The sequence below is a fragment of the Microcebus murinus genome, chromosome 10, assembly GCF_040939455.1.
Source record: "Microcebus murinus isolate Inina chromosome 10, M.murinus_Inina_mat1.0, whole genome shotgun sequence".
Taxonomy (NCBI): Eukaryota; Metazoa; Chordata; class Mammalia; order Primates; family Cheirogaleidae; genus Microcebus; species Microcebus murinus.
In genome coordinates, this window is record NC_134113.1 from 33,108,143 (window position 1) to 33,131,216 (window position 23,074).

The following is a 23,074-nucleotide window of genomic DNA, read 5'->3' on the forward strand; positions in this document are numbered from 1 at the left end:
ATCTTACACTGGAAACTCCATAAGTTATGATGATATTTTTAACACTAAATGTTGTTCTATCTTCTAAACTAGTAAATTCACATCTACTTTTGTAAAGTACTACTACTTTTTTGAGAAATGATTCCTGTCGTTCATAAGTTAATCCTCTAACAGTGATTTGCCTTACCTGCTATTAAATTGTGTATGTTCTGATGAAAACAAATTTTCTTTCTCATTACATAGCCATGCTTGAGCTGGATGACTTGGCAAATTAAGTGAAGTATCATCATATTTTAAGTTTCCAGAGATCTTATCAGAAAAAATGTAAATAAGTGTAAATTGAAAAATTCTAGCATTTATATTATATTACTTTACATACACACTACCAAGAAGCATCCTAAGTGAAGTTCATATAAAACTAAAAATTATAATAAAATGAGATTTGTGGAATATACATAAATGTGCTTTGTTGTAGTGGTGAAGAATATGCTTTTTTGGAATAGCTTGGATATACAAAATGATTAATTGCAAAGATCTTTAAAAATCTTGGAAAACCAAAACTTCAAAGATTATCAAATAAATAACAGATATTGCAGTCCATTGACCTCTGACTGAGAATCTTCAGCTGTTGCCCTCTTAATGCATATTTTTGTATTTTTAAAGTGCTGTCAACTAGTAATTTTAGTCTACTGCCAAATATGCAGCTGAAGCATATCTTTTTTTTCTTTTGCTACTGTGAAATAAAGTGTTGAAAGAAATCCAAAATAAAGAAAAAAATTAGGAGCAAATGAAAGAAAAGCTACATGAAAAATTACATCTGGGGATAAGGAGGAAGTCAGAGGCTTCTAAAAGTAATTATGTTTTTCGAGTCAATAAATTGTATTATTAATCACTGCAGCATAGCATAACCTTAAGAAATGAGTAAAGATTGAGCACTCAGAAGTTTCCATGACATGTTACCTTTGGCCAGTGCAGCTGGTTTGAGAGAAGCAATGTTTGTGAAGGGAAGCGGGCGGAATCTAAAGCTAGCCATTCTTTCTCTAAAGCAGCCTGCAAAAATAACATTAAAATGTACATAATTTAGTTTGCATAACTTTTAAAATGTTTCTTTTAAATTGTTTTACAGACTACAAATGTTGACAAACTATATCAGAATTTTTATTTACAGGAAATTTGCTACTTGCTATTGTGAGATGATATGCATCTGTTTAATGCAAACATACTAAAAATGAGATGAAACTTTTCCATCTCTAAGTTTTGGATAAAGTGAAAACTTGATATTTGACTGCTCTAAAAAATAAGGTGCAGACTGTTCAGTGTATTTAACTGCTTATAACTGTGACTCGGTGCCAAATCTAGATGTAACTGAGGAAAGTCATCTTTTAACTCTTTACAGTACAAGTTGTAATATTTTCCATCAAATATCACTATTGAAAATATATAATATTTTAATATTAGCATCAATTTTTTCATAAAACAGTTTATGTTAAGTTAGTTTTTTCTAAATTTTTTGAAAATTTCTCAAATTTTCTGAATAGATAGAAAAAAATTGTGGCAATAGTAAAACAATATAAAGAACATTGTTCCTGTTACTATATTCTCTTATTCAACAGTTTGAATGACAAAAATATAAATTTAAAGTTAAATTTATAAATTTCTATTTTAATTCTCTTCTCTCTTTACCTTAAAACATTTTTCTTCCATTCATGGAATTTCCAAATTCATTTTATCTTTCTACAATAGAACTATATTAATGATATCAAAGTTGTATAATTTAAGATAAAATTATCTGATTTTATTTGATCAGATCATATAATACAGTTTACAATAAACTTTTGTGGTTCTATAATTTTTTAATCTTTATAAGATAATCAGAATGCAATCTGTTCTTAAAAGGTTCTAAAATAACTATAGTTATAATTTAAAAGCTAGAATATTTATGAGGAGATGTAGATGTAATTTTACATTTATACAATTTGAGTGTCTCTTGACTGCCTTTTGACGAGATCGAGCACATTCAGCTTATGCCTGTAGACACTGACTGCCTTCTGAAAGGCAGGACTAAGATACACTGACTACAGGCAGGCGGTATGATGAAAGACTTTTACTTACAGCATTTAGTTTTAGGAAACTTAATCAAATGCATGTTACTTGAATATTATGTAAATAGGGCACCTCTGCTCAGTTGTTAGGCACATTGTCATATTTCTTTTAGGTGGAAATTATTAACGTATATATCACAATTATACTTGGTTTAAGAATTGCTATTTGTCAGTTAGATAGGAGAAGTAAATTCAAGAGATCTGTTGTTCAGCATGATGTCTATAGTGAGCAACAATGTATTGTATTCTTGAAAATCACTAAGAAAGTAAATTTTAAGCTTCTCACTACAAAAAAATGTGTAATAGGATAAAGCACATGTTAATAAGCTTGATTTAGCCATTGCACAATGCATATATATTTCAAAATGTTATACATGATAAACATACACAATTTTCATTTGTTGATTAAAAAAACCCTCTAATTTCAGTATTTGTAAATAAAGTATTATCAGAAAGAGAGAGAGAGAGAGACAGAAAGAGAGGGCTCTCACCAGAAAAACTAGCATTCCTCCTTCTCATTCCCCCAGAGAGAAAAAAAAAGATTTGAAAATGCCAGTCTAGAAACAATGGCTACAGTTCATGAAGGAACTATAATAAAAGGATACAAGATACTATGTGCATTTGCTTAGGTACTTCTGAAAAGGTAGGAAAATAAGATATTGAAATTTATTTCCAATATATTTACGCTGCTTATGTTTGCATGTTAAATCATGCTGGGAATTTAGTAAACAAAATTCTCTGTTCAGCTCATGAGGGAAGATAAATAAATCTAATGACTGATTTGTTTAAAAAATGAATTGCTATTTGATGCAACTTGCAAACAAGATTCAGAACTTGCATTTTAAAATTCTTCCTTTTGAATCAAATAAAGGAAAACCCAGTCCTATCACAAGGAAGATATCAAGAGCTATGGTTAGAGCTATATCAGCTCTAATCAAATTAGTATTCTTATTCTGGCGAAAACTGCTAAAATGAAGAAAAGATGTGAAGATGTGAAGGAGACAATATTACAAAAGACAACGTGCTACCTGAGTATCAGCTGTGGAAAAGGACCAGTGATGTCAGGCAACTAGCCTTATTCTTACACTGATTTTTATATAGACAAACAACATTTTTCCCCCTTAAGCACCTGCCAAACCACCTCCTTTTTATATTGTCTGGAAATCCAGTTACTTTCTTTCCTCAGCAGGAAAAAGTCCCAAAAAGCACAGTGACTTCTTTACCACATCATATAGATGTTGATAGAGTGCTCTTCCTTGGAAAGGCTACATCAAGTCTGAGGGAAAATTTCATCTTTAAATTGATATCTAAAATTTGAAAATAGTTTGTCTTGGTTTGAATGTAAGGTCACAAACTTTTATAGAATTTCAGAACAATTCTTTAACCACTGTCCCTTAGAAATTTCTAGAAGCATAAAGAGGTTTTATACAGAATGTTAAATAGGTTTTTAGTAATTATATAATTACAACTAAAAACTATTACTAAACCTACTGATTTATATATGAGTTCAAGGTTACTAATATCTAGTATATTTTGCATTACTTAGTATGTTGAGGAAAATAAAATCTCAAAATGTCAGGGGGAATTGGCTAAGAGTTATAAGCATACCGCTGTTTTTAAAAACATGTTAATATATCATGCTTACCACTGCAAATTTATATGAATTTCAGTTACTGCTTAAGAAAACCTTCTGTTCAGATATTACTTAACAAACAACTAAGGATCTGGAAAGCTTTCTTGTTACTAAAGGGTTATTATCAAATAACCCTTTGGGGTTATTATCAAATTTATTTGTATATTGAAAATGAACTTAAACTTGGATATAGTTGTAACTGTATGCTCACAGTTGAACATTTGATCAGATACACATATATCTGGCTTTTTGATCAGAGAAGAAATCATTCTGCTCTAATTCAGTTTTGAGAAATAGAAAATAAGGCTATCAGAAGGAGTAGATGCAAATAACATAGATGTTAATGTGTATATATATATATATATGTAAATTTTTTATAACATCTAATATAATCCTTTTATCTGACACATGACACTAAAACCACTCTTTTCCCAAGTCACAAGTTAGTGTTGAATATGTCCTACAAATTCTAGAAGTAATGACTTGATCTATTTCTACTCCCTTCACTTACGCCTCCCACCCTGCCCCAACACTTTCCTTTTCTGCCAAAGTGACCCTTGCTGTACCAAAAAGAATTCTAATTTTTTTTTTTTTTTTGAGAAAGTGTCTCTCTCTGTCACTTCAGGTATTGGGTAGTACAGTCATAGCTCACTGCAACCTCAAACTCCTGGGCTCAAGCAATTCTCCTACTTCAGCCTCCTGAATTGCTGAGACTACAGACACACCACCATCATGCCCGGCTAATTTTTCTATTTTTTGTAGAGATGGGGTCTCACCCTTGCCCAGGCTGGTCTTGAATTCCTGGCCTCAAGCAAATCCTTCCATCTCAGCCTCTCAAAGTGCTAGAATTACAGGTGTGAGCCACTGCGCCTGGCCTCCTAATATTTCTTGGTACTTTATTTTTAGCATCTCACAGTCCTTACAGTTCAGAAATATGCCCCATTATGAATCTCAGATTTTACTTTCTAAACCTTCTCCTCCATCCTCAATGTAAAAACATAGTTATTCATATTGTTGGAAATTACTGTTACATGCCATGCATGTCTTTTTTCACTAAACCAAATATATCACTTTTCTTTAGCCTTTTCCTTTGCTTCTACTTTAGGTTTTGTTTCTTATTTTCCCACTATTTACTGTAATATGTAATACTGTGTGAGATTAATTATATATAGGGATAGAACATAAACTCCAGAGCTGAAGTTACCCAGCTTAACACATTCTGCCTCCTTCTCAAAAATTATGCCTGCGAATTTATTGAATTTGACTGAGACAAAAACAAATCCAAATTGGACTGTTGTGGTTTTCTATACTTATAGTATCATAATAACTTTTTTCACTTTTAGGGATTCATAAAGCATTGGGTTTTTTAATTTAAAGACAATTGTATTGGTCCTTTGCCTGTTGGCTTCTAAATAGCATAAGTGAAAGAAAACAAAATCTGTTAAATTAAGCCAACAAATAAAAACTGTAACTAAAACTTACTTCATAATTTAAAAATGAAAGTGCCAATGCAGATCATGATACAACATAACACAGCTGTTATTTTAGATATTTATGTTATTATAGATTTTTTATAACAAAGTGACAAAATTTTCCCCCAAATGAGATTTTTATCTGGGCTCATTAAAACTGTAAAATTATTCTTATTATGCACTGTGACTTGAGGATTAATAAAATGTCTTATTCATCATTTTTTCAGAAGTTCACTATGACTAGTATATAAAAGGTGCTTAATGATAGTAAACATTTCTCCATGGGTCTCCCACATCTACATGTCTTGTACCCCTTTTTTTCTGGACTATCTTTTCAAGGACGTCTGTATGGCTGACAGCCTGGGAAGACAGAGATGGTGATTCCCTCCATGGCAGAGAGCACTATCCTACCAAGGTTCACGGGATATGGAGCACTTGGATTCGACCGATGAGGTTTGGACATGATACACAGTGGAGGAAATAGCTAAAGTTATCTTGTAAGTGGTGTCCTTTAGGCTAGTTTAATGTACTGTTTTTGATGCTACTACATCTGAATGTGTAGCAGAAATCTACATGTTGACATGCTTTCCTTTCCATCCCATAAGTGCTAGAGATTATCCCAATAGGAGAAAATGTGCAGAGAGGTTCTAATGTGTCAAACTCTCCTGTGATTTTCCACCTGCAGTATGACCACTGGGTATGGATTTAATATAAGCACCTCTACCTTCTGATGTCCAAAGCTTTCCGTATATAGATGATACCTTGTTGGGTTGTCAAGACAAAATGGTACGTAAATTATATGTCAATTTTTTTAAAGTCTTAGTTTCAATTCTAATCACAGTGGGTGTTATCGCACCTCTGCTGGTGGTAGTGAGGGGGACTGATAAATCTGGGCAAAATTTCAGGGTCTGTTTGTCAAGTAAAATTTCCTGGGACTATGTGTGAGAGTATACAATGCTCAGTCCCCCCAGCAGCCAAGAAAAAACTACTTTCTCTTAAGGCATTCATCACCGAAAATGAGGCTCAATACCTTATTAGACCCCTTCGATACTGGAGACAATACAAGTCTCTGCGACTGATGATTTTTCCAATTGGAACCTCTGGTGATGGAAGCAGCCTTCACCTGGAGGTATCCCTTGTGGTTTTGGATTTGTGGCCTTTCTGACACAGTGACCAGGTACACTCCTATTGAAAAGCAGCTATTAGTTTCCCACTGGACTCTTTTAGAAACTAGATGAATGGCCCTTGGTAATCTTGTGACTCTTTGGCCTGATATTCCCAGTTTTGAGTGGGACAACTTGGATACAGTGACTAACAATGTGAGATGGTCCTAAAAAGCTTCACTAGTCAAAAGGAAATGGTATACTTAAAAATCCAGCTAGGCTGGCCTCAGCAGCTTGTCAGCTTTACAAAGAAAAGTAGCATCTATCTTTCTCAGGGAAATTTTATCTCTACTCCACTGCCTAAACCAAAGCTTCTGTCTTGAATGGACCTCAATTCACCCACGTTCCTCTAAGTTCTTGGGCCTGGTTCAGAGATAGTTTAGCTAAGCTGAAATCCAACTGGCTCTTGGGCTAGTACCAATGGTTTACCAGTTTTACCAATGATCTACTGTGTGGAAAACTACAGACTGGCAGACTAAAGGCAGTCTGCTTTGGGCCCCCCTACAGGGAAAACAAATCACAGCTGCTTATAGAACTGAGTTATTCCTATAGATTCTCATGGTAAGGACCCATTTGCTAGTGAGAACAACTGGAATTAAATCACCAACTGGGCCTGACTCTGTTTCTGATGCAGAGGTTACTAATACAGGCCAGACTTGCAACCAACTCCTGAAAAATTTACCAACTTGTCTTACAATGGAGGAAGTCCCATCTGGTGGAATTTTGTCCCTGCCTGCTTCTGGAAAACTGACTACATTACAACTTCAAATTCTTATCTCTGTTGACACCTTTGAAATTATTGATCAGCTGACTCTTGCCATACAATATGGCAAAATTAGCTGCATAATTTTTCAGTTTTATGGACCATTTAAGTCTGACAATTATATGTCTCTTATCACCGCTTACCACAAAAGCTACTCATCAGTGAACTGATAATTTGACTCTACCTCTATCACCTCCTTCTGTCTACACACCTTGAGAAGGCAGTTTGATCAATGAATGTGGCTCTTCCCAGAAAATGGTCATACTCTTGCAGTTACTTTCTAGTAATGATTAGGAAAAATAACTCATAGAGGGTAATACAGACGTATTTTGATAGCTCAAGATTTATTCTTGACCATTCCTGGGCATGATGAGTATTTCTTTTTCCTAACAGCAAGTATATACCAGCATGACTAAAACATTCTCAGGGTACAGGCTGGCGAAAACCAGACTTGGAATATTCAAATTAATCCTAGTTAAGTTTTATAAAAATAAACTTGATCCTTGTTCCAGAACTTTCCCGATAAAGGGTCTAGGTGTGAATAGAGGATAATTAGAAAAGCAGTGAAGCTATAGTTACTTAAATAGGATACCCTAATTTTAAAGGGGTAGATGGAGAACAACAACCCAGTGCTTTTGAAAGGAACACCTAGATCCTGGGAAGTACAGGGGAAGTAGAGACATTAATGGTCTTTTGTCCTTTAAACTGTCCCTGAAACCTCCCTCCACAAGGAAAATGCCCCTTTGGGGCTTGCCCAAACTGCTGCAAGAATCATAAATTGAAACTTACTTCTGGCTCTGCCATCCCCTTTCAGGAGGCTGTAACCAAAATTTGGTAGTAATTTCCCTTACTTTACCAAGAAGTCTATTAGGACAGCAGGGATGGCCCCAGATCATGTACCCCCCTTATATAATACCTCTGGATATTTTCCCCACCCTCATTCTGAGTAATTCCATGGGATGGACACGTTGTACTTAAAAGGTATCATGATCATAAGACACCTTTAAGTGCCTAAGAATACACTACTATGGCCTGGGGAAAACATTCAGGTCAGCTTCAACTCACTGGCAGTGTTGTTTTGGATGGCAAAATTGCCTCATACTTCCTCTTTGAGGAACAAGAAGAAGTCTGTGTAACAGCTATACCTGGATTAAAGTCTCAAATCTAGTGGGAAGGTCAATACAAAAATTTGAGGAGAAAACCACCCGGGCTATTGATAGTAACAATAATTAATTGCATCATGATGCATATCTAATGGATTTTGTCTCGGCCCGTGTCAGTCAGATTATTCAGGTGGCCACTGGAATGGTATACTTAAGAGAAAATTTGCCAAGCAGAAATAAGGGATGAATATTGTCAGGAAAAAAATTCTCCATGGGTCTCTAACATTTCTGCATCAATGCAGAAATTTTGTTACAGACCACCTTTTCAAAGATGATCGTATAATTAACAGACTAGGAAGATAGAGACTGTATGTTCCTTTGGGATAGAGGGAAAAAAATTGTTTGCTGTCCAGTATAATAAATATACAACTTCCTTCGGAGCTTAAGATGAGAAGAGTTGCTAACAGCGCTTTATAATAAGATATGGGGCTTCCTAGGCTTAAGATTACTAGGGGGGAATTCTTCAGATTTCCCCCTATGGAACTTGGGTGCAAAGGATACAAAAAACAGAAGCTCCTGCTGCCTGTTGTGACAAGTAATAAGTGCTTTTGTCTCTGATCTGTCAGTTTCATTTCATCTACCAGCATCCTGAAAGTGTGGTAGCCTAACTTGTTAGACTGCATGCAAGGTAAAATCTCAAATCCCTCACAGTTAAATAAATCAATAAATTAAGATAAACTATAGTTAATAAAACTAAAACAAAATGACTATTCATTATTAGTGTTCCATAGTTAACCATTTATTAAAGAAAACCACATTTCAGAGAGACAACAAATCAATATAATGGAAAATTTCATGGCAGACTGATCTAGGCTTTTGGGTTCTGGCTAATTTATCAAGATAATTTTATATTTACTTTTCTTATAAAAATTGTAATTCACTGCAAAAATCCAAATATATTGACATCCCCTAAAATTGGGGCCATGTTATTTCTGTCTATTTAGCTATCCTGATGCCAAGCATTGGTTCCCGCCATCTTGTAAGGACACAATATTTGTTGGCAGGAAGGGAAAAAATAAATTTGAATAAATTTTATATGATTTCATTATGATATGTCTTAAAAAGCCATCACACTTAATCTAAAAGGCAACAATTTTTACCACCCAAATAGGTGAAAAAGGGAAATCCTGGTCAGATAAATTTTATACTTATCTGTTTACAGAACATGTGAGAAAGGATTAAAAAATACAGAAACACTCTGGTAATTTGATTATGTTCTCTGTAGTTGTAAGGTGATTTTAAAATAGAATGATGGCAATGGAAAGGAGTAAACTAGGTCAAAGGAAAACAAAATAACAATACTTTGCTAATTGGTACTGGCTTTAAATAATACCTCTCCTAAACTATAATCTCTACATTGCAAGCAAAGTCTTCAATTAAAATACAAATAGTAACATTTAACTCTCTTATTTAAAACCCAGTAATAATTTTCTATCACATTAGAAATAAAATCCAAAATCTTTCACATCAAATCCTAGGCCTTATGTGGACCAACCTATGGCTATTTTTCTATTTCTTTCCTCTATTTTTTTTCTCCTCTACAAATCAGCTCTATCTATTGTAAAATTTCTGTTCCTTCAATATACTGAGTTCCTATTTCAAGCTTTAGATACTTGCCTTACACTTAACCCAGTATGACCCTATGGTTTATTCCCTCACTTTACTTTCACATCCCTATTAAAATGTTACATCTTATACAGGCCTTCGCTAGTCATCCAATTAAATACTATGCTCTATCCCTTAACCTTCCTTATTTTTACAGTAGTTTCCAATATCTTATAGTATACTGTTTATTTATATATGCATTCATTGTCTGTTACCCCAAGTACAAAGCAAGCCCTGTGAGGTCAAGGATCTTATCTCTTTTGTTCACTGTGGTAAGAACACTGCCTAAAAGATTTAAGATGATCATTCATTATTAAAATATTCATTTATAAAAATTTCAATTCTGGTTATGATGGTATAACTTGAATTAGAATGAAGAATCTTCCGAGATCATCTAGAAATATTCTAAAAAACATCATTTAAGGAAAAGGAGCTGAAGGCTCTCAAGAGCATGAAAGCAGCCAGGACCCTAGGAGCCAAGATCCCATAGAGTAGAGTTCCAGGCTGATGTGAACCCTATATTTCACTCCACATTTTCTGTCAAGGAATTTTGCAATTGTATTAACAGGAAAGAGATTTCGAGCATAAATCTGAGGCCTGCTTATAGCAGTTTCACTGGGACAAAGTGACAGAAGTTGAAGGGCAGGGATGCCAAGGCAGTTAGGATTGAAAGGCCAAGATCCCAGAAAATAAAAAAAACCAAAGAAATGCAAGCTCAAAGCCATGTATACAATTTCCCCTCATGTGTTTACCAACTTCAAGTAATACACATGTAGATGAGATGTCTAGAATCCAAGCACAATAGCATCAACCGTGTGCTAAAAAGTTAAGAAGAAATGTATTCCATCACCCTGTGTTGTGGACAAAGGAATTGGAAATCTGGGATAAATAAGGTGAAAGAAACCTAGTGAATACCCTAGGCTTTCAGTGAAGACACCAGATTGGTTCAATTCTAAGAGAAACCAGAAACAGACTAGCCATAATGACATTTGAAAATAAGCCTCAAAAAGATCTCTGCCTATACTATTTTTGTCTGCTAGAATGAAATTAAATTTTCTTTAGAGAGAGAAAACGTATTCCAGAGTCTTTATACTTTTTACATATATAAAGTCTGATACTTAATCAAAGATTACACACTAAGAAAGAGGATCAACTGACTAAAAAAAACAAGAGATAAACAGCCAGTAAAAGCCCAAATTTTCAAGTGATCAGGTGTTGCATTATCCGAGAAAGGTTTGAAAATAACATTCTTAATATGTTTAAGAACATATAGGAAATGATAGAAAACTTCAACATATAAATGGAATTTTTAAAAAGAATCAAGTATCTGGCTATGATTCCTGTTTAAAAAACAGAGAAAAAAAAAGGAAAAAAAAATTAAAAAGAATCAAGTAGAAAGTATAGAACTAAAAAATAGAATAATACAAATTAAGAATTCAATGAACAAGCTAAAAAATCATTAGATAAAATAGGAGGGATGATTAGCAAACTACAGAACACTCCATAAGATTGGTCTGGGCAAGGATTTTTTGAATGTAACCCCAAAAGCACAAATAGGCAACAAAAGGAAATGTAGACAAATGGGATTATATCAAATTAAAAAGCTCTAGGACAGCAAAGGAAGCAATCAACAGAGTAAAGAGATGACCTACAGAATGGGAGAAAATATTTGCAAATCTATACATATGATAAGGGCTTAATATCCAAAATATACAAGAAACTCAAATAACTCAATAATAAAAACACAAGTCAATTTTTAAAACTGAGCAAAGAATTTTGGTATAAATTGCTCCAAAGAAGACATGGAAATGACAAATACGCATATGAAAAAAATGTTCAACATCATTAACCATCAAATTAAAACCACAATGAGATATCACCTCACACTGTTAAAATAGCTATTATTAAAAAGAAAAGATAACAAGTGTTGGCAAGTATGTGGGAAAAAGGGAATCTCATACAGTTAGTAGAAATGTAAATTAGTATAAGCCATTATGAAAAACAGTATGAAGGCTCCTAAAAAATTAAGAATAGAACTACCATACATGATCCAGCAATTCCACTACTGGATATATCCAAAGGAAATGAAATCAATACGTCCAAGAACTATCAGTATCCCTGTGTTTATTGTAGGATTATTCACAATAGCCAAGATATAGAATCAACCTAAGTGTTCATCAATGGATGAATGAATAAAGAAGATGTATCATATATACACGATGAAATATTATTCATCCATAAAAAACAGAATTCTGTCATTTTTGACAACATGAATGAACCTGGAGAACATTATGTTAAGTGAAATAAGCCAGGCACAGAAAAGTAAATATCTCATAACCTCACTCACTTGTGGAATCTAAAAAAATTGATCTCACAGAAGTAGGGAGTAGAATAGTCGTTACAGAGGGCCGAACATGTATGTGGGGTAAAGATTGGTTGAGGAGATGGTCAAAGGACACAAAATTTCAGTTATATAGATGGAATAAGTTCAAGACATCCATTATGAAACATGATTAGGTTGACAATACATTGTATTCTTGAAAAATGTTGAGAGTGGATGTAAAGTGTTCTCACTACACAAATAATTATATGAGGTAATGCATGTCAATTAGCTGCAACATTTGACAATATATATATATACACTTCAAAACATCATGTTGTACACAATAAATACCTACAATTTTCTGTCAACTTAAAAAAGTGAAAAACAATAAATAAATACAGAACCAAAACAGGAAAGCAAAATTGGAAAACAGTATAAGGGAAATGTGATATATTAAAAAAAAAAAAAAGCCTAACATATATGTTTTTAGAGCGCTTTTATCCTAAAGGAGAGAGATAATGAGAAAAAACAAATATTTGAAATAACTCTGGACAAGAAATCTCCAAAACTAATGAAAGACATTAACCACAATTTCACCTGCACACCTCATCTTCAAGGCCACTGCACACCTCATCTTCAAGGCTCTCCTCTCCTTTGCAAAATTTCTTGAACCACCACTGCGCTGTACATTTGTTAGCAGTCCCTAGGCCAAATGTGTTGTTAATGCCGCAAGTTGTCTCTACTGTTTTGTGACCCCTCTTTTTGGTTGTAATTAGTTTTTTATTTATTTTTATTTCGGTATATTATGGGGACCCATTTTGAACTCAAAAAGAAAATTGCTTGAATTTCCTTTCTAACATAATTTCCATAGTCTAAAATAAATATAAAATAAACAGCAAGTAATAAGTCATTAGCAAAAAAAACATAAAGTGAGAAATTCACATTAAAATGATATATAACATAATCACATTTAAGAATGTATTCCACTTATCAAATAGCAAATTTCAACAATGCTAAAACCACAATTACTTTTACACCAACCTCATAGGAATGAATAAAGTGTGGAAAAGGGAAATCATTAACTAGCAAGCTAATAAAGGGGAAAAAAAATAGAAAAACATAATTAATACAAAAGTAGTCAATAAAAAACAAAAAAATGAACATAGAACAGATAGAACAAATAAAAAACATAGTCACCCTACTCTGCCATCAAACATTGATTTTATTCCTTCTATATAACTGTATGTTTGTACCTTTTAACCCACTTCTCTTTGTCCTCTTTCCTGTCCCATGAGATACACTCTAAATATAAAAGCACATGCGTTTTGAATGGGAATGGTTAGAAAAATATATCTTATGAAAATACTAACCAAAAGAAAGCTGCTGCAGGCATAAAAAATATCAAAGAAAATAATCCTGGAGCAATTAAAGAGGAAAATATTACAATAAAAGGTCAGTAATATATTTATTAACTATCCTAAACGTGTATAACCTAATAACAGTCTCAAAGTATGACGACAAATTTGACAGAATTAAAACCCAATTTAGAGAAATCCACAATCACAGTAAAAGAGTTTAGCACTCCTCTCTCAATAACTCATAGATTAATAGGTATTGCATTGAATCTGTAGATCAGTCTGGGTAGTATAGACATTTTGATGATGTTGAGTCTGCCGATCCACGAGCATGGTATGGATTTCCATCTGTTTACATCCTCTGCTATTTCCTTCCTCAGTGTTTCATAGTTCTCCCTGTAGAGGTCTTTTACCTCCTTGGTTAAGTATATTCCTAGGTACTTTAATTTCTTTGTTGCTATTGTGAAGGGAATTGAGTCTTTGATTTGGTTCTCAATTAGATTGTTGTTGGTGTATATGAATGCCTCTGATTTCTGTGTATTGATTTTGTATCCTGAGACTTTACTAAATTCATTGATCAGTTTTAGGAGTTTCTTGGTTGTATCTTTGGAGTTTTCTAGCTATAATATCATATCATCAGCAAACAGTGAAAGTTTGATCTCTTCTGCCCCTATTTGGATACCTTTAATTCCATTTTCTTGTCTGATTACCGTAGCCAGGACTTCCAGCACTATGTTAAACAGAAGTGGAGATAGTGGGCAGCCTTGTCTGGTTCCAGTTCTAAGTGGGAATGATTTCAATTTTTCCCCATTCAGTATGATGTTGGTTATGGGTCTGTCATATATGGCTTGTATCATTTTTAGGTATGTCCCTTCTATGCCTATTTTCTTAAGTGTTCGTATCATGAAAGGGTGTTGAATTTTGTCAAAAGCTTTTTCTGCATCTATTGAAAGAATCATGTGGTCTTTGGTTTTGCTTCTGTTTATGTGCCGAATTGCATTTATAGATTTACGTATGTTGAACCATCCCTGCATCCCTGGGATGAAGCCTACTTGGTCGTGATGGATTATTTTTTTGATAAGCGTCTGGATTTGGTTAGCTAAGATTTTGTTGAAAATTTTTGCATCTAATATTCATTACGGATATTGGTGTGTAGTTTTCTTTTTTTGTTGCATCCTTTCCTACTATACTACAAAGCTGTAGTAATTAAATCAATCTGGTATTGGCACAAAAATAGGAATATTGACCAGTGGAACAGATGTGAGAATCCGGATATAAAACCATCCTCATATAGCCATCTAATCTTTGACAAAGCAGACAAAAACATACGCTGGGGAAAAGAATCCCTTTTCAATAAATGGTGCTGGGAAAACTGGATAGCCACCAGTAGAAGGCTAAAGCAGGACCCACACCTTTCACCTCTCACAAAAATCAACTCACACTGGATAACAGACTTAAACCTAAGGTATGAAACAATTAGAATTCTAGAGGAAAAAGTTGGAAACACTCTCCTAGACATTGGCCTAGGCAAAGAGTTTATGAAGAAGTCCCCAAAGGCAATCACAGCAGCAACAAAAATAAATACATGGGACATGATCAAACTACAAAGCTTCTGCACAGCCAAAGAAATAGTCATGAAAGTAAACAGACGACCTACAGAATGGGAGAAAATTTTTGCATCCTACGCATCCGATAAGGGACTGATAACTAGAATATACTTAGAACTCACGAAAATCAGCAAAAAAAAATCAAATAACCCTATTAAAAAGTGGGCAAAGGTCTTGAACAGAAACTTTTCTAAAGAAGACAGAAGAATGGCCAACAAACATAAGAAAAAATGCTCAACATCTCTAATCATCAGGGAAATGCAAATCAAAACCACAATGAGATATCACTTAACTCCAGTGAGAATGGCCTTTATCAAAAAGTCTCCAAACCATAAATGCTGGCGTGGATGCAGAGAGAGAGGAACACTCCTACACTGCTGGTGGGACTGCAAACTAGTTCAACCTCTGTGGAAAGCAATATGGAGATACCTTAAAGCAATACAAGTGAATCTACCATTTGATCCAGCAATTCCATTGCTGGGCATCTACCCAAAAGATCCAATGACACTCTACAAAAAAGACACCTTCACTGGAATGTTTATAGCAGCACAATTCATAATTGTAAGGCTGTGGAAACAGCCCAAGTGCCCATTAATCCAAGAATGGATTAATAAAATGTGGTATATGTATACCATGGAGTACTATTCAGCTCTAAGAAACAACAGTGATATAGCACATCTTATATTTTCCTGGTTAGAGCTGGAACCCATACTATTAAGTGAAGTTTCCCAAGAATGGAAAAACAAACACCACATATACTCACCAGCAAATTGATATTAACTGAGCAGCACCTAAGTGGACACATGGGTACTACAGTAATAGGGTATTGGGCGGGTGGGAGAGGGGAGGGGGCAGGTATATACATATATAATGAGTGAGATGTGCACCATCTGGGGGATGGTCATGCTGGAGACTCAGACTTGTTGGGGGGAGGGAGGGAATGAGCATTTATTGAAACCTTAAAATCTGTACCCCCATAATATGCCGAAATAAAAAAAAAACCTCATAGATTAACCCCCCAAAATCACTAAGGATACTGATTTTAAAAAACGTAAGTAATAAACTTAACGTAATTGAGATTTTTGTAACAATATACTTAACACACACAGAACACATTCCTTTTAAGTTCACCTGGAACATTTGCACAAATATATTATATGCTGAAAAAAACTTTTAGTAATAAAAGAACACTAATTGCATTTCACACTTTTCTAGAAAATGGAAACAGAGGAAATACTTCCCAACCAAATGTATAAGTCCAGCATAACCTTGATACCAAAATCAGGAGAGAGCAGCATACAGGAGAAAAAATTTACCAGCCAAACTTCTTGAATGCAAATGCAAAAATTCTAAACAAAATATTAGTAAATCAAATTCAGCGATAGGTAAAAAAGATAATGCATTATAGTTAAGTTGGTTCATTCTAGAAATACAAGGTTTAATGTTTGAAAATAAATGTTAGTTGAATTAAATGATATTTAATAAAAATCCCATCACATACAGAATCAGCAGCAGCATCAGCTGCTGCAGCTCTTAACCTCTGTAACTTTCTTAATCCATATAGAGTTTTTATAAGAAATCTACAGAAAACATCTTGCTTAGTGGTGAAATATTGAAAGCTTTCACCGAGACCAGGAAATAGAAAAGGATGTTTGTTAATATCACCATCATTCGACATTTTATTGGCAGTAGTAACCAGGGCAATAAGGCAAGAAAAATAAATTATAAGAACTGGAAAAAAAGAGAAAACTGTCATTATTCTCAGGTGATATGATTGTGTTTATATTATAGAATATTTAAAAGACTTGACAGATAATCTATTAAAATTAATAAGTGATTTCAGCAAAGTGGCTGAATGCAAGGTCAATATACAAAAATGAAATGTATTTCTATATACTATTGAAAACATCAGAAAACATCAAACATCAAATACACTGGAATAAATCTTACCAAAAATGTATAAAACCACTATGAAGAAAGTTTTCATGGTTTTTTGCTAATACAAATATTCTGAGAAGCTTTGTATATTTTATTTTTGTTAGTGCTATCAGAAAGAACAGAAACTGGTCTTTCCATTAATACAAGTCATTATGAAATAGTATTTTCCATATATAAAGTTTGTGGTGTACAAATTCTGTCTAGTGAGAAAATTAGGCTTCAATTCACTCACCTATTTAAAAAAGCAGGTAAACTAAATTTAATTTTGAGAAACATATGAAAGAAATTTACACTGGAAAGTGAATTAGAAAGGCTTTGCATATAAAAGATAAGTGTATTTTTAAAGTGTTTAAATTGTTTTCAAGAGCTAGTTGTTTTATTAAACATAAAAAAAACACAGTTTTCCTAAAAATAAATAACTGATTTCATGAGAAAATTTCGAGCAAGGAATAGTTTAATTCTGTTGAATATTTGAGATTTGAGAGGCAAAAGAGTCTGTGAAATAGTTGTAAATTTTACAATTATATTAATACAATCTACACACCAACTAAAACATACATTAATCCTGACATTTCTGGAAACATGCTCAGCAGAATGTTTCAAAAAAGGAGTTTCTGATCTTAACAAAATAATGCTGAATTTTTAAAGGCTTCTTTTTGAGTAAGGTATGACTATAGTTAGGAAAGCGATTCAGATGTGAGTAATAGTGTTCTGTCTTTATAATAGCTTCATTTTCATAGTCATTGATGTAATTTTCATGAATTCATAATTCAGTAATGTGAATTTAGAGACTCTCAATGAATTTATGTTTGACAGAAAAATGAAGAAAATATATAAAATAGATTTTGTCTCAATAATTTTGTTCAATATTATACTATTAAACATCAAAACATTTAACTTTTAGAGTTGGGGTATGTGGTAATGTCATTCACATTTTAATTTTCTAGTAACACATTAAAATCATTAGAAATAAATTATTATTATACCAGTTATTATGAGAAGGCATCTAGTCAAAGAAACTTAGAGTTGATTTAGATATAATAAATGCATTCTTACACATACTTTTGAATTATTTAGTAATGATATGTCTACAGTTGGTACCATTTTTTGTTACCACAGCCTGGATCTGCTATCTGTAGAGATCTTCCATGCTCTGGGCCATTCTTAAAGTGGGAACGGTATTCCCAAGTATGAACTATGCAATCTAGAACCTACTAGAAGCAATAGTTTATCCTTTACTTTGGAGCTGATGTCCCATTAAGCCCCAGTTTATTACAGTTCTAAAAATATTCACTGTTGTGGTGAGCCACTGAAACTTTATAAGGTTTATCTCCTGCCATCACATCCTTGTTTATTTCTCATGGGCCTAAATTAAGTGCTGCAAAAAGGTACCTAGGCCCCCATTGAAACATCTGGTATGTAATACTACCATGAACACAATGATCAGAGTATATACCTCATGATCAGGACTTTTGTTTGTTTGTTTGTTTGTTTTTGTAGAGAAGGGGTCTTGGTATTTTGCCCAGGCTGGTCTTGAACTCCTGGCCTCAGTGATCCTTCCGGCTCGGCCTCTCAAAGTGCTAGAATAACAGGCATGAGCCACATGATCAATTTTTAAGAAATATAAGTAGAACTTTGGAAAAATGATGAAAAATAATAGGTAGATGCAGAAAATAGGGATTATATCTGTGTGCTCCATGTTTGTTTGACATAGGCTGTTTTGTAACAATTATTTTTAAAATTATGTTATTATAGCATTTTTAGAAAATCTGTTTTATATCATATGTCTTTTATAGTTACATTAATTTATATCCCATCCATTTACAAAAAGGGTTTAAAGCAGTGCATTTATAATTCAGGGTAGATAGTATAAAAGCAAAGCAGTTAAAGATAACTTTATGCCATTAAAAATTCCATCACCTTGTCCAGGTGCTGTGGCTCATACCTGTAATCCTAGCACTCTGGGAGGCCAAGGCGGGAGGATCTCATGAGCTCAGGAGTTCGAAACCAGCCTGAACAAAAACAAGACCCCATCTCTACCAAAACTAGAAGAAATTAGTTGGGTGTGGTGGCTCACACCTGTAGTCCCAGCTACTTGGGAGACTGAGGCAGGAGGATCACTTGAGCCCAGGACTTTGAGGTTGTAGTGAGTTACTGCACTTTACCCAGGGCAACAGAGACTTTGTCTCAAAAAAATTCTGTCACTTTTTTATCATGGTGCACTGAGAAGAATGCAGTATCACTTCTGTTGTATTTTTGCCAAAAATACACAACCTCAATTTAATGAGAAGGAACTATATAACAACCACAAATTCAGAAACATACTACAAAATAATTTGTCACTACTCTTTAAAAGTATCAAGTTTGTAAATCACAAAGAAAAACTGAGGAATGGTTCCAGTTTAACGAAGACTAAAGAAAATTGACAACTAAATACAACCTGTGATTCTGTATTGGATCTCAGACTACAAACAGGACATTAATAGGACAATTTGCAAATTTAAATAAGGTTGATTAGATCATATCTTTGTATCAAGATTAATTCCCTAATTTTGGTCATTGTATGGTGGTTAAATAAGATATTAACCTTTGGTGAATCTGGTTGAAGGATACAAAGGCACTCTTGTAAATATTCTATGACCCCCTTCCCACATTGTGCAAACTTGTAGGGCAAATGAAGATGTTAGGGAATTAATAGGATTTTTCTCTAATGTTATTTGAAAAAACAATCTGTAACTTAATGTTAACAGGATAAACACCTTAGAAACTGGTTTAGCTCCAAAATAGCGTACTAAAAATATTTTAAGACCAGTTTTATATGTTGTAGTTGGTACTTACTTCATCGAATATAAAATCCTCTAAATTTATTTCTTCATATTCTTCTTCAGATTCTTCATTCTTAATAGCCTCTAGAGCTGTTGTCAGTTTTTTCCGCAAAATAAAGCCCTTCCAAACTGCCTAAACAAAAATTTAAAGTATGTTATACAAGGTTATAGATCAAACCCCAAACCAGATTCTCTGTGTTATCCCATTAGGAAGATAAAACATCTTAGACCTTAGTTTAATGGCTCAATAATCTGTTTTTTGAACTTTATGTGACACTTAAAACTGCAAGATAAATTAAACGACTGCATGTGTCTAAAGTTCTGAATCTCAGGAGACTTTCCTTGTGGTAAGCAGAAAAGAATCTTTAAAACTCCCTCAACTGCACATGTAGGTCAACCAATCAATTATCTGACAATTCCTCCAGGACCCATTCTAAACTAAGGAGAAAGATACAAAGGAAAACCAGTTTTGCTAATTTTCAAATGATTATGTATAAAATTAACTAATGCACATTTAGGAAAACATGAACATATATAAATGGCTACATTAGAGAGGTAGTATCATAGTTCAAACAATTAACTAATTTCATTTTTAATAAATTAAGCACAAAATAATAGGATTAAAAACATTCTTATTCCTCAATGGTCCTGGAGTAGAAAAAGCTTTCCTAACTATAACTCCAGATACAATGCAGCTTTTAAAAAATAAAGATCTCTATATAATGGTAGGGAATGAGCTTTAGGATATATTAAGTGTAAAAACCAAGGGAGAAATGAGTATGTTTGGCATGCTACTGTTTACCTATGAAAAATTATATATAAGTAAAACATATATTGCAAAAACATATATTGAAGTGTATATATATGTAGTCATTTACATTAAAAAACAAAAGTATAAATTATAAAATTAATTTTAAAATGATTACCTATAAAGGCATAAAACAAGGTAGACAGTATCTTGTAGAAGGTAAACTTCTCTAAATCTATCTTGCTTGGCTTTGACTTTGGAATCATACACATGCTTAAAATAATTGAAAAACAAAGTTCAATATATAAAAATAAAAATAGATGCCTAAAAATTTATAAATATATAAAATATGTTTCATGCTGTGGGATAAACACACAAATTATTTAAAGTCACTTTAAATAGATTTATTTTACTATACCCAGTTGAAATATAATTGAAAGGCCAATTTGACTGCAAAAGATATTTTAAAATTGTTTTTAGTAATCATATTAGAATTTCAATCTGAAAAATATAGAGAGAGCAGTGAAATATAAAAAATGACCAGACCATATATGACTAATAGAAGTCACCTACAACTTCTTCAGTAGCCAGCCTAGAAAGGCAAACCATAACCTCTGCAGCAAAGAACCCAGAAAGCTAAATCACCTCCGCAGCAATTAGCTAAGAATGGTCAAGACTTGGTCAATGACCCAGCTTCCCTGTTTTTGCCCTTGCCTCTATCTCAGGACCAATCAGAGAAACCCAAATAGAGTCTATGCCAAAGGCAAGTGATAACGGCTGACTCCTTTCCTATAGCATGCTCTGAATAAATAACCCATTTTTTTCTCATTTGTGTGGTCTTTATTTCCACTGTACATATATGTGTACACACACACCCACATACACATAGTGTTGAAGAAGTGAGAGAGAGGAGGAAAAAATCAATTATGTTAATGTCATTAGAAATTGAGATTTTACATAGAAAAACACAGATGCAAACATATTAATCAAACATATTAAACATATTAATCAAACAAGAATCCTATAGTTATAAATGTAGTTCTAAAATATCTCTATTACCCATGACATTTTTTTTCTTAAAAAATATGTGTTTGACAGCTAAGTACATTGAAAAACATCTAAAAAATAATGACTATGCCAACCAGTAGCAAAAAGTACTACTAAAGTCCAGATATGGTCCCTATATATCATTCCCACTAAAGGAACAAAGGATCTTTGGAGAAATGACTGATTCCAGGCCATGGGCAAAATGTATACTAAATGAACCTGGAATATTGTGTAATATTAGAAAGGAAGAAAAGTTTTAAAGACTGCTGGATTGTGTCAAAAAAAGCTAACTTGAAGAGACTACCACTGGCCAAATAAGGGACAATTTGAACAGCAATAAGAATAATAACTGTAAGGAAATTAAACACATGTTTTAAAATTTTATGCATTCATTACAGTAGTACACATTATAGTGACCTCCAAAAGATGCTAGGAGACCTAATTAATCTAAAAATTGGCAAATAAAAAGTCTCAAGCATTTAACCTTTCTTTCCAGTATGAACTACACTTCAGGGTAACTGAAGAGTTGATTAGACAAAAATTTTCTGCATAGACATATTTCAGTTAATAAATGAAGAAAGAATAATAGATATAAAGTATCACATTTTAAAACCATTAATAAAATAATCGGTCTAGGCGATGTTTATCAATGGCCACTAATATTCCCTTAAAGAGAGGCACCAGACATTATCTACCTCATCATTATAATACATACCACCACCTATGAAATATTCTTGCTAAAGAACAAAACCTGAATGAGATTAAACTTAGATTAGACTGACCTAGTTAAATCTTAGTCAGATCTCACTGTCAATTTAAAGAAGACAAGAAATATTGTTAAATAATGTTATGAAATTCAGACAGTAGAAACTCCACAGGACAAATGACCTGGTCTCTTCAATAAATAAACTGCACAAAAATACAAGGGTGTTGCTATATGTTAAAGGTCTTAAGCAATATATAAAATCAAAGGCAAAATAATGACCTTATTTGTATTTTGATTTAAAAAATCTGTAAAGAAATATTTATAAAATGGTAGAGGATATTTGAATATTGATATTTGTTGATACTGAAAAATAATTGCCATTTTTAAGGTTGGCAATGTATTGAAGTTATATTTAAAACAATAGATCTTATAGACATTCATACTAAAATATTTATGAAAGAAAGGAACAACTTATTTCAAATAATCTAGTGATCAAGAGGGAGACATGAATTAGTTGTAAGAGTCAATATTGGCCAGTAGGTTCAACTCATGTTGAAGGCGAGTATATGGGTACCTGGAGTTTTTCTATATATTTGAAATGGTCTATAATAAAATGTTTAGAAATTCACACATAGTGTTAACTTT

The 23,074-nt window shown here is 33.2% G+C and overlaps 1 protein-coding gene across 2 annotated transcripts in view; it reads right to left on the reverse strand.

The window, feature by feature from the left end:
- The window catches only part of LRRIQ1 (leucine rich repeats and IQ motif containing 1), a 189,339-nt gene that overhangs the window by 81,733 nt on the left and 84,532 nt on the right, over positions 1-23,074 (reverse strand). For both annotated transcript variants that reach the window (XM_012740832.3, XM_012740836.3), the window contains exons 19-21: positions 19,942-20,061; positions 940-1,029; positions 167-288 (exon numbers count right to left, since the gene is read on the reverse strand). In XM_012740832.3, the coding sequence (XP_012596286.2) occupies positions 167-288; positions 940-1,029; positions 19,942-20,061 (332 nt within the window). The remainder of the gene's footprint in view (positions 1-166; positions 289-939; positions 1,030-19,941; positions 20,062-23,074) is intronic.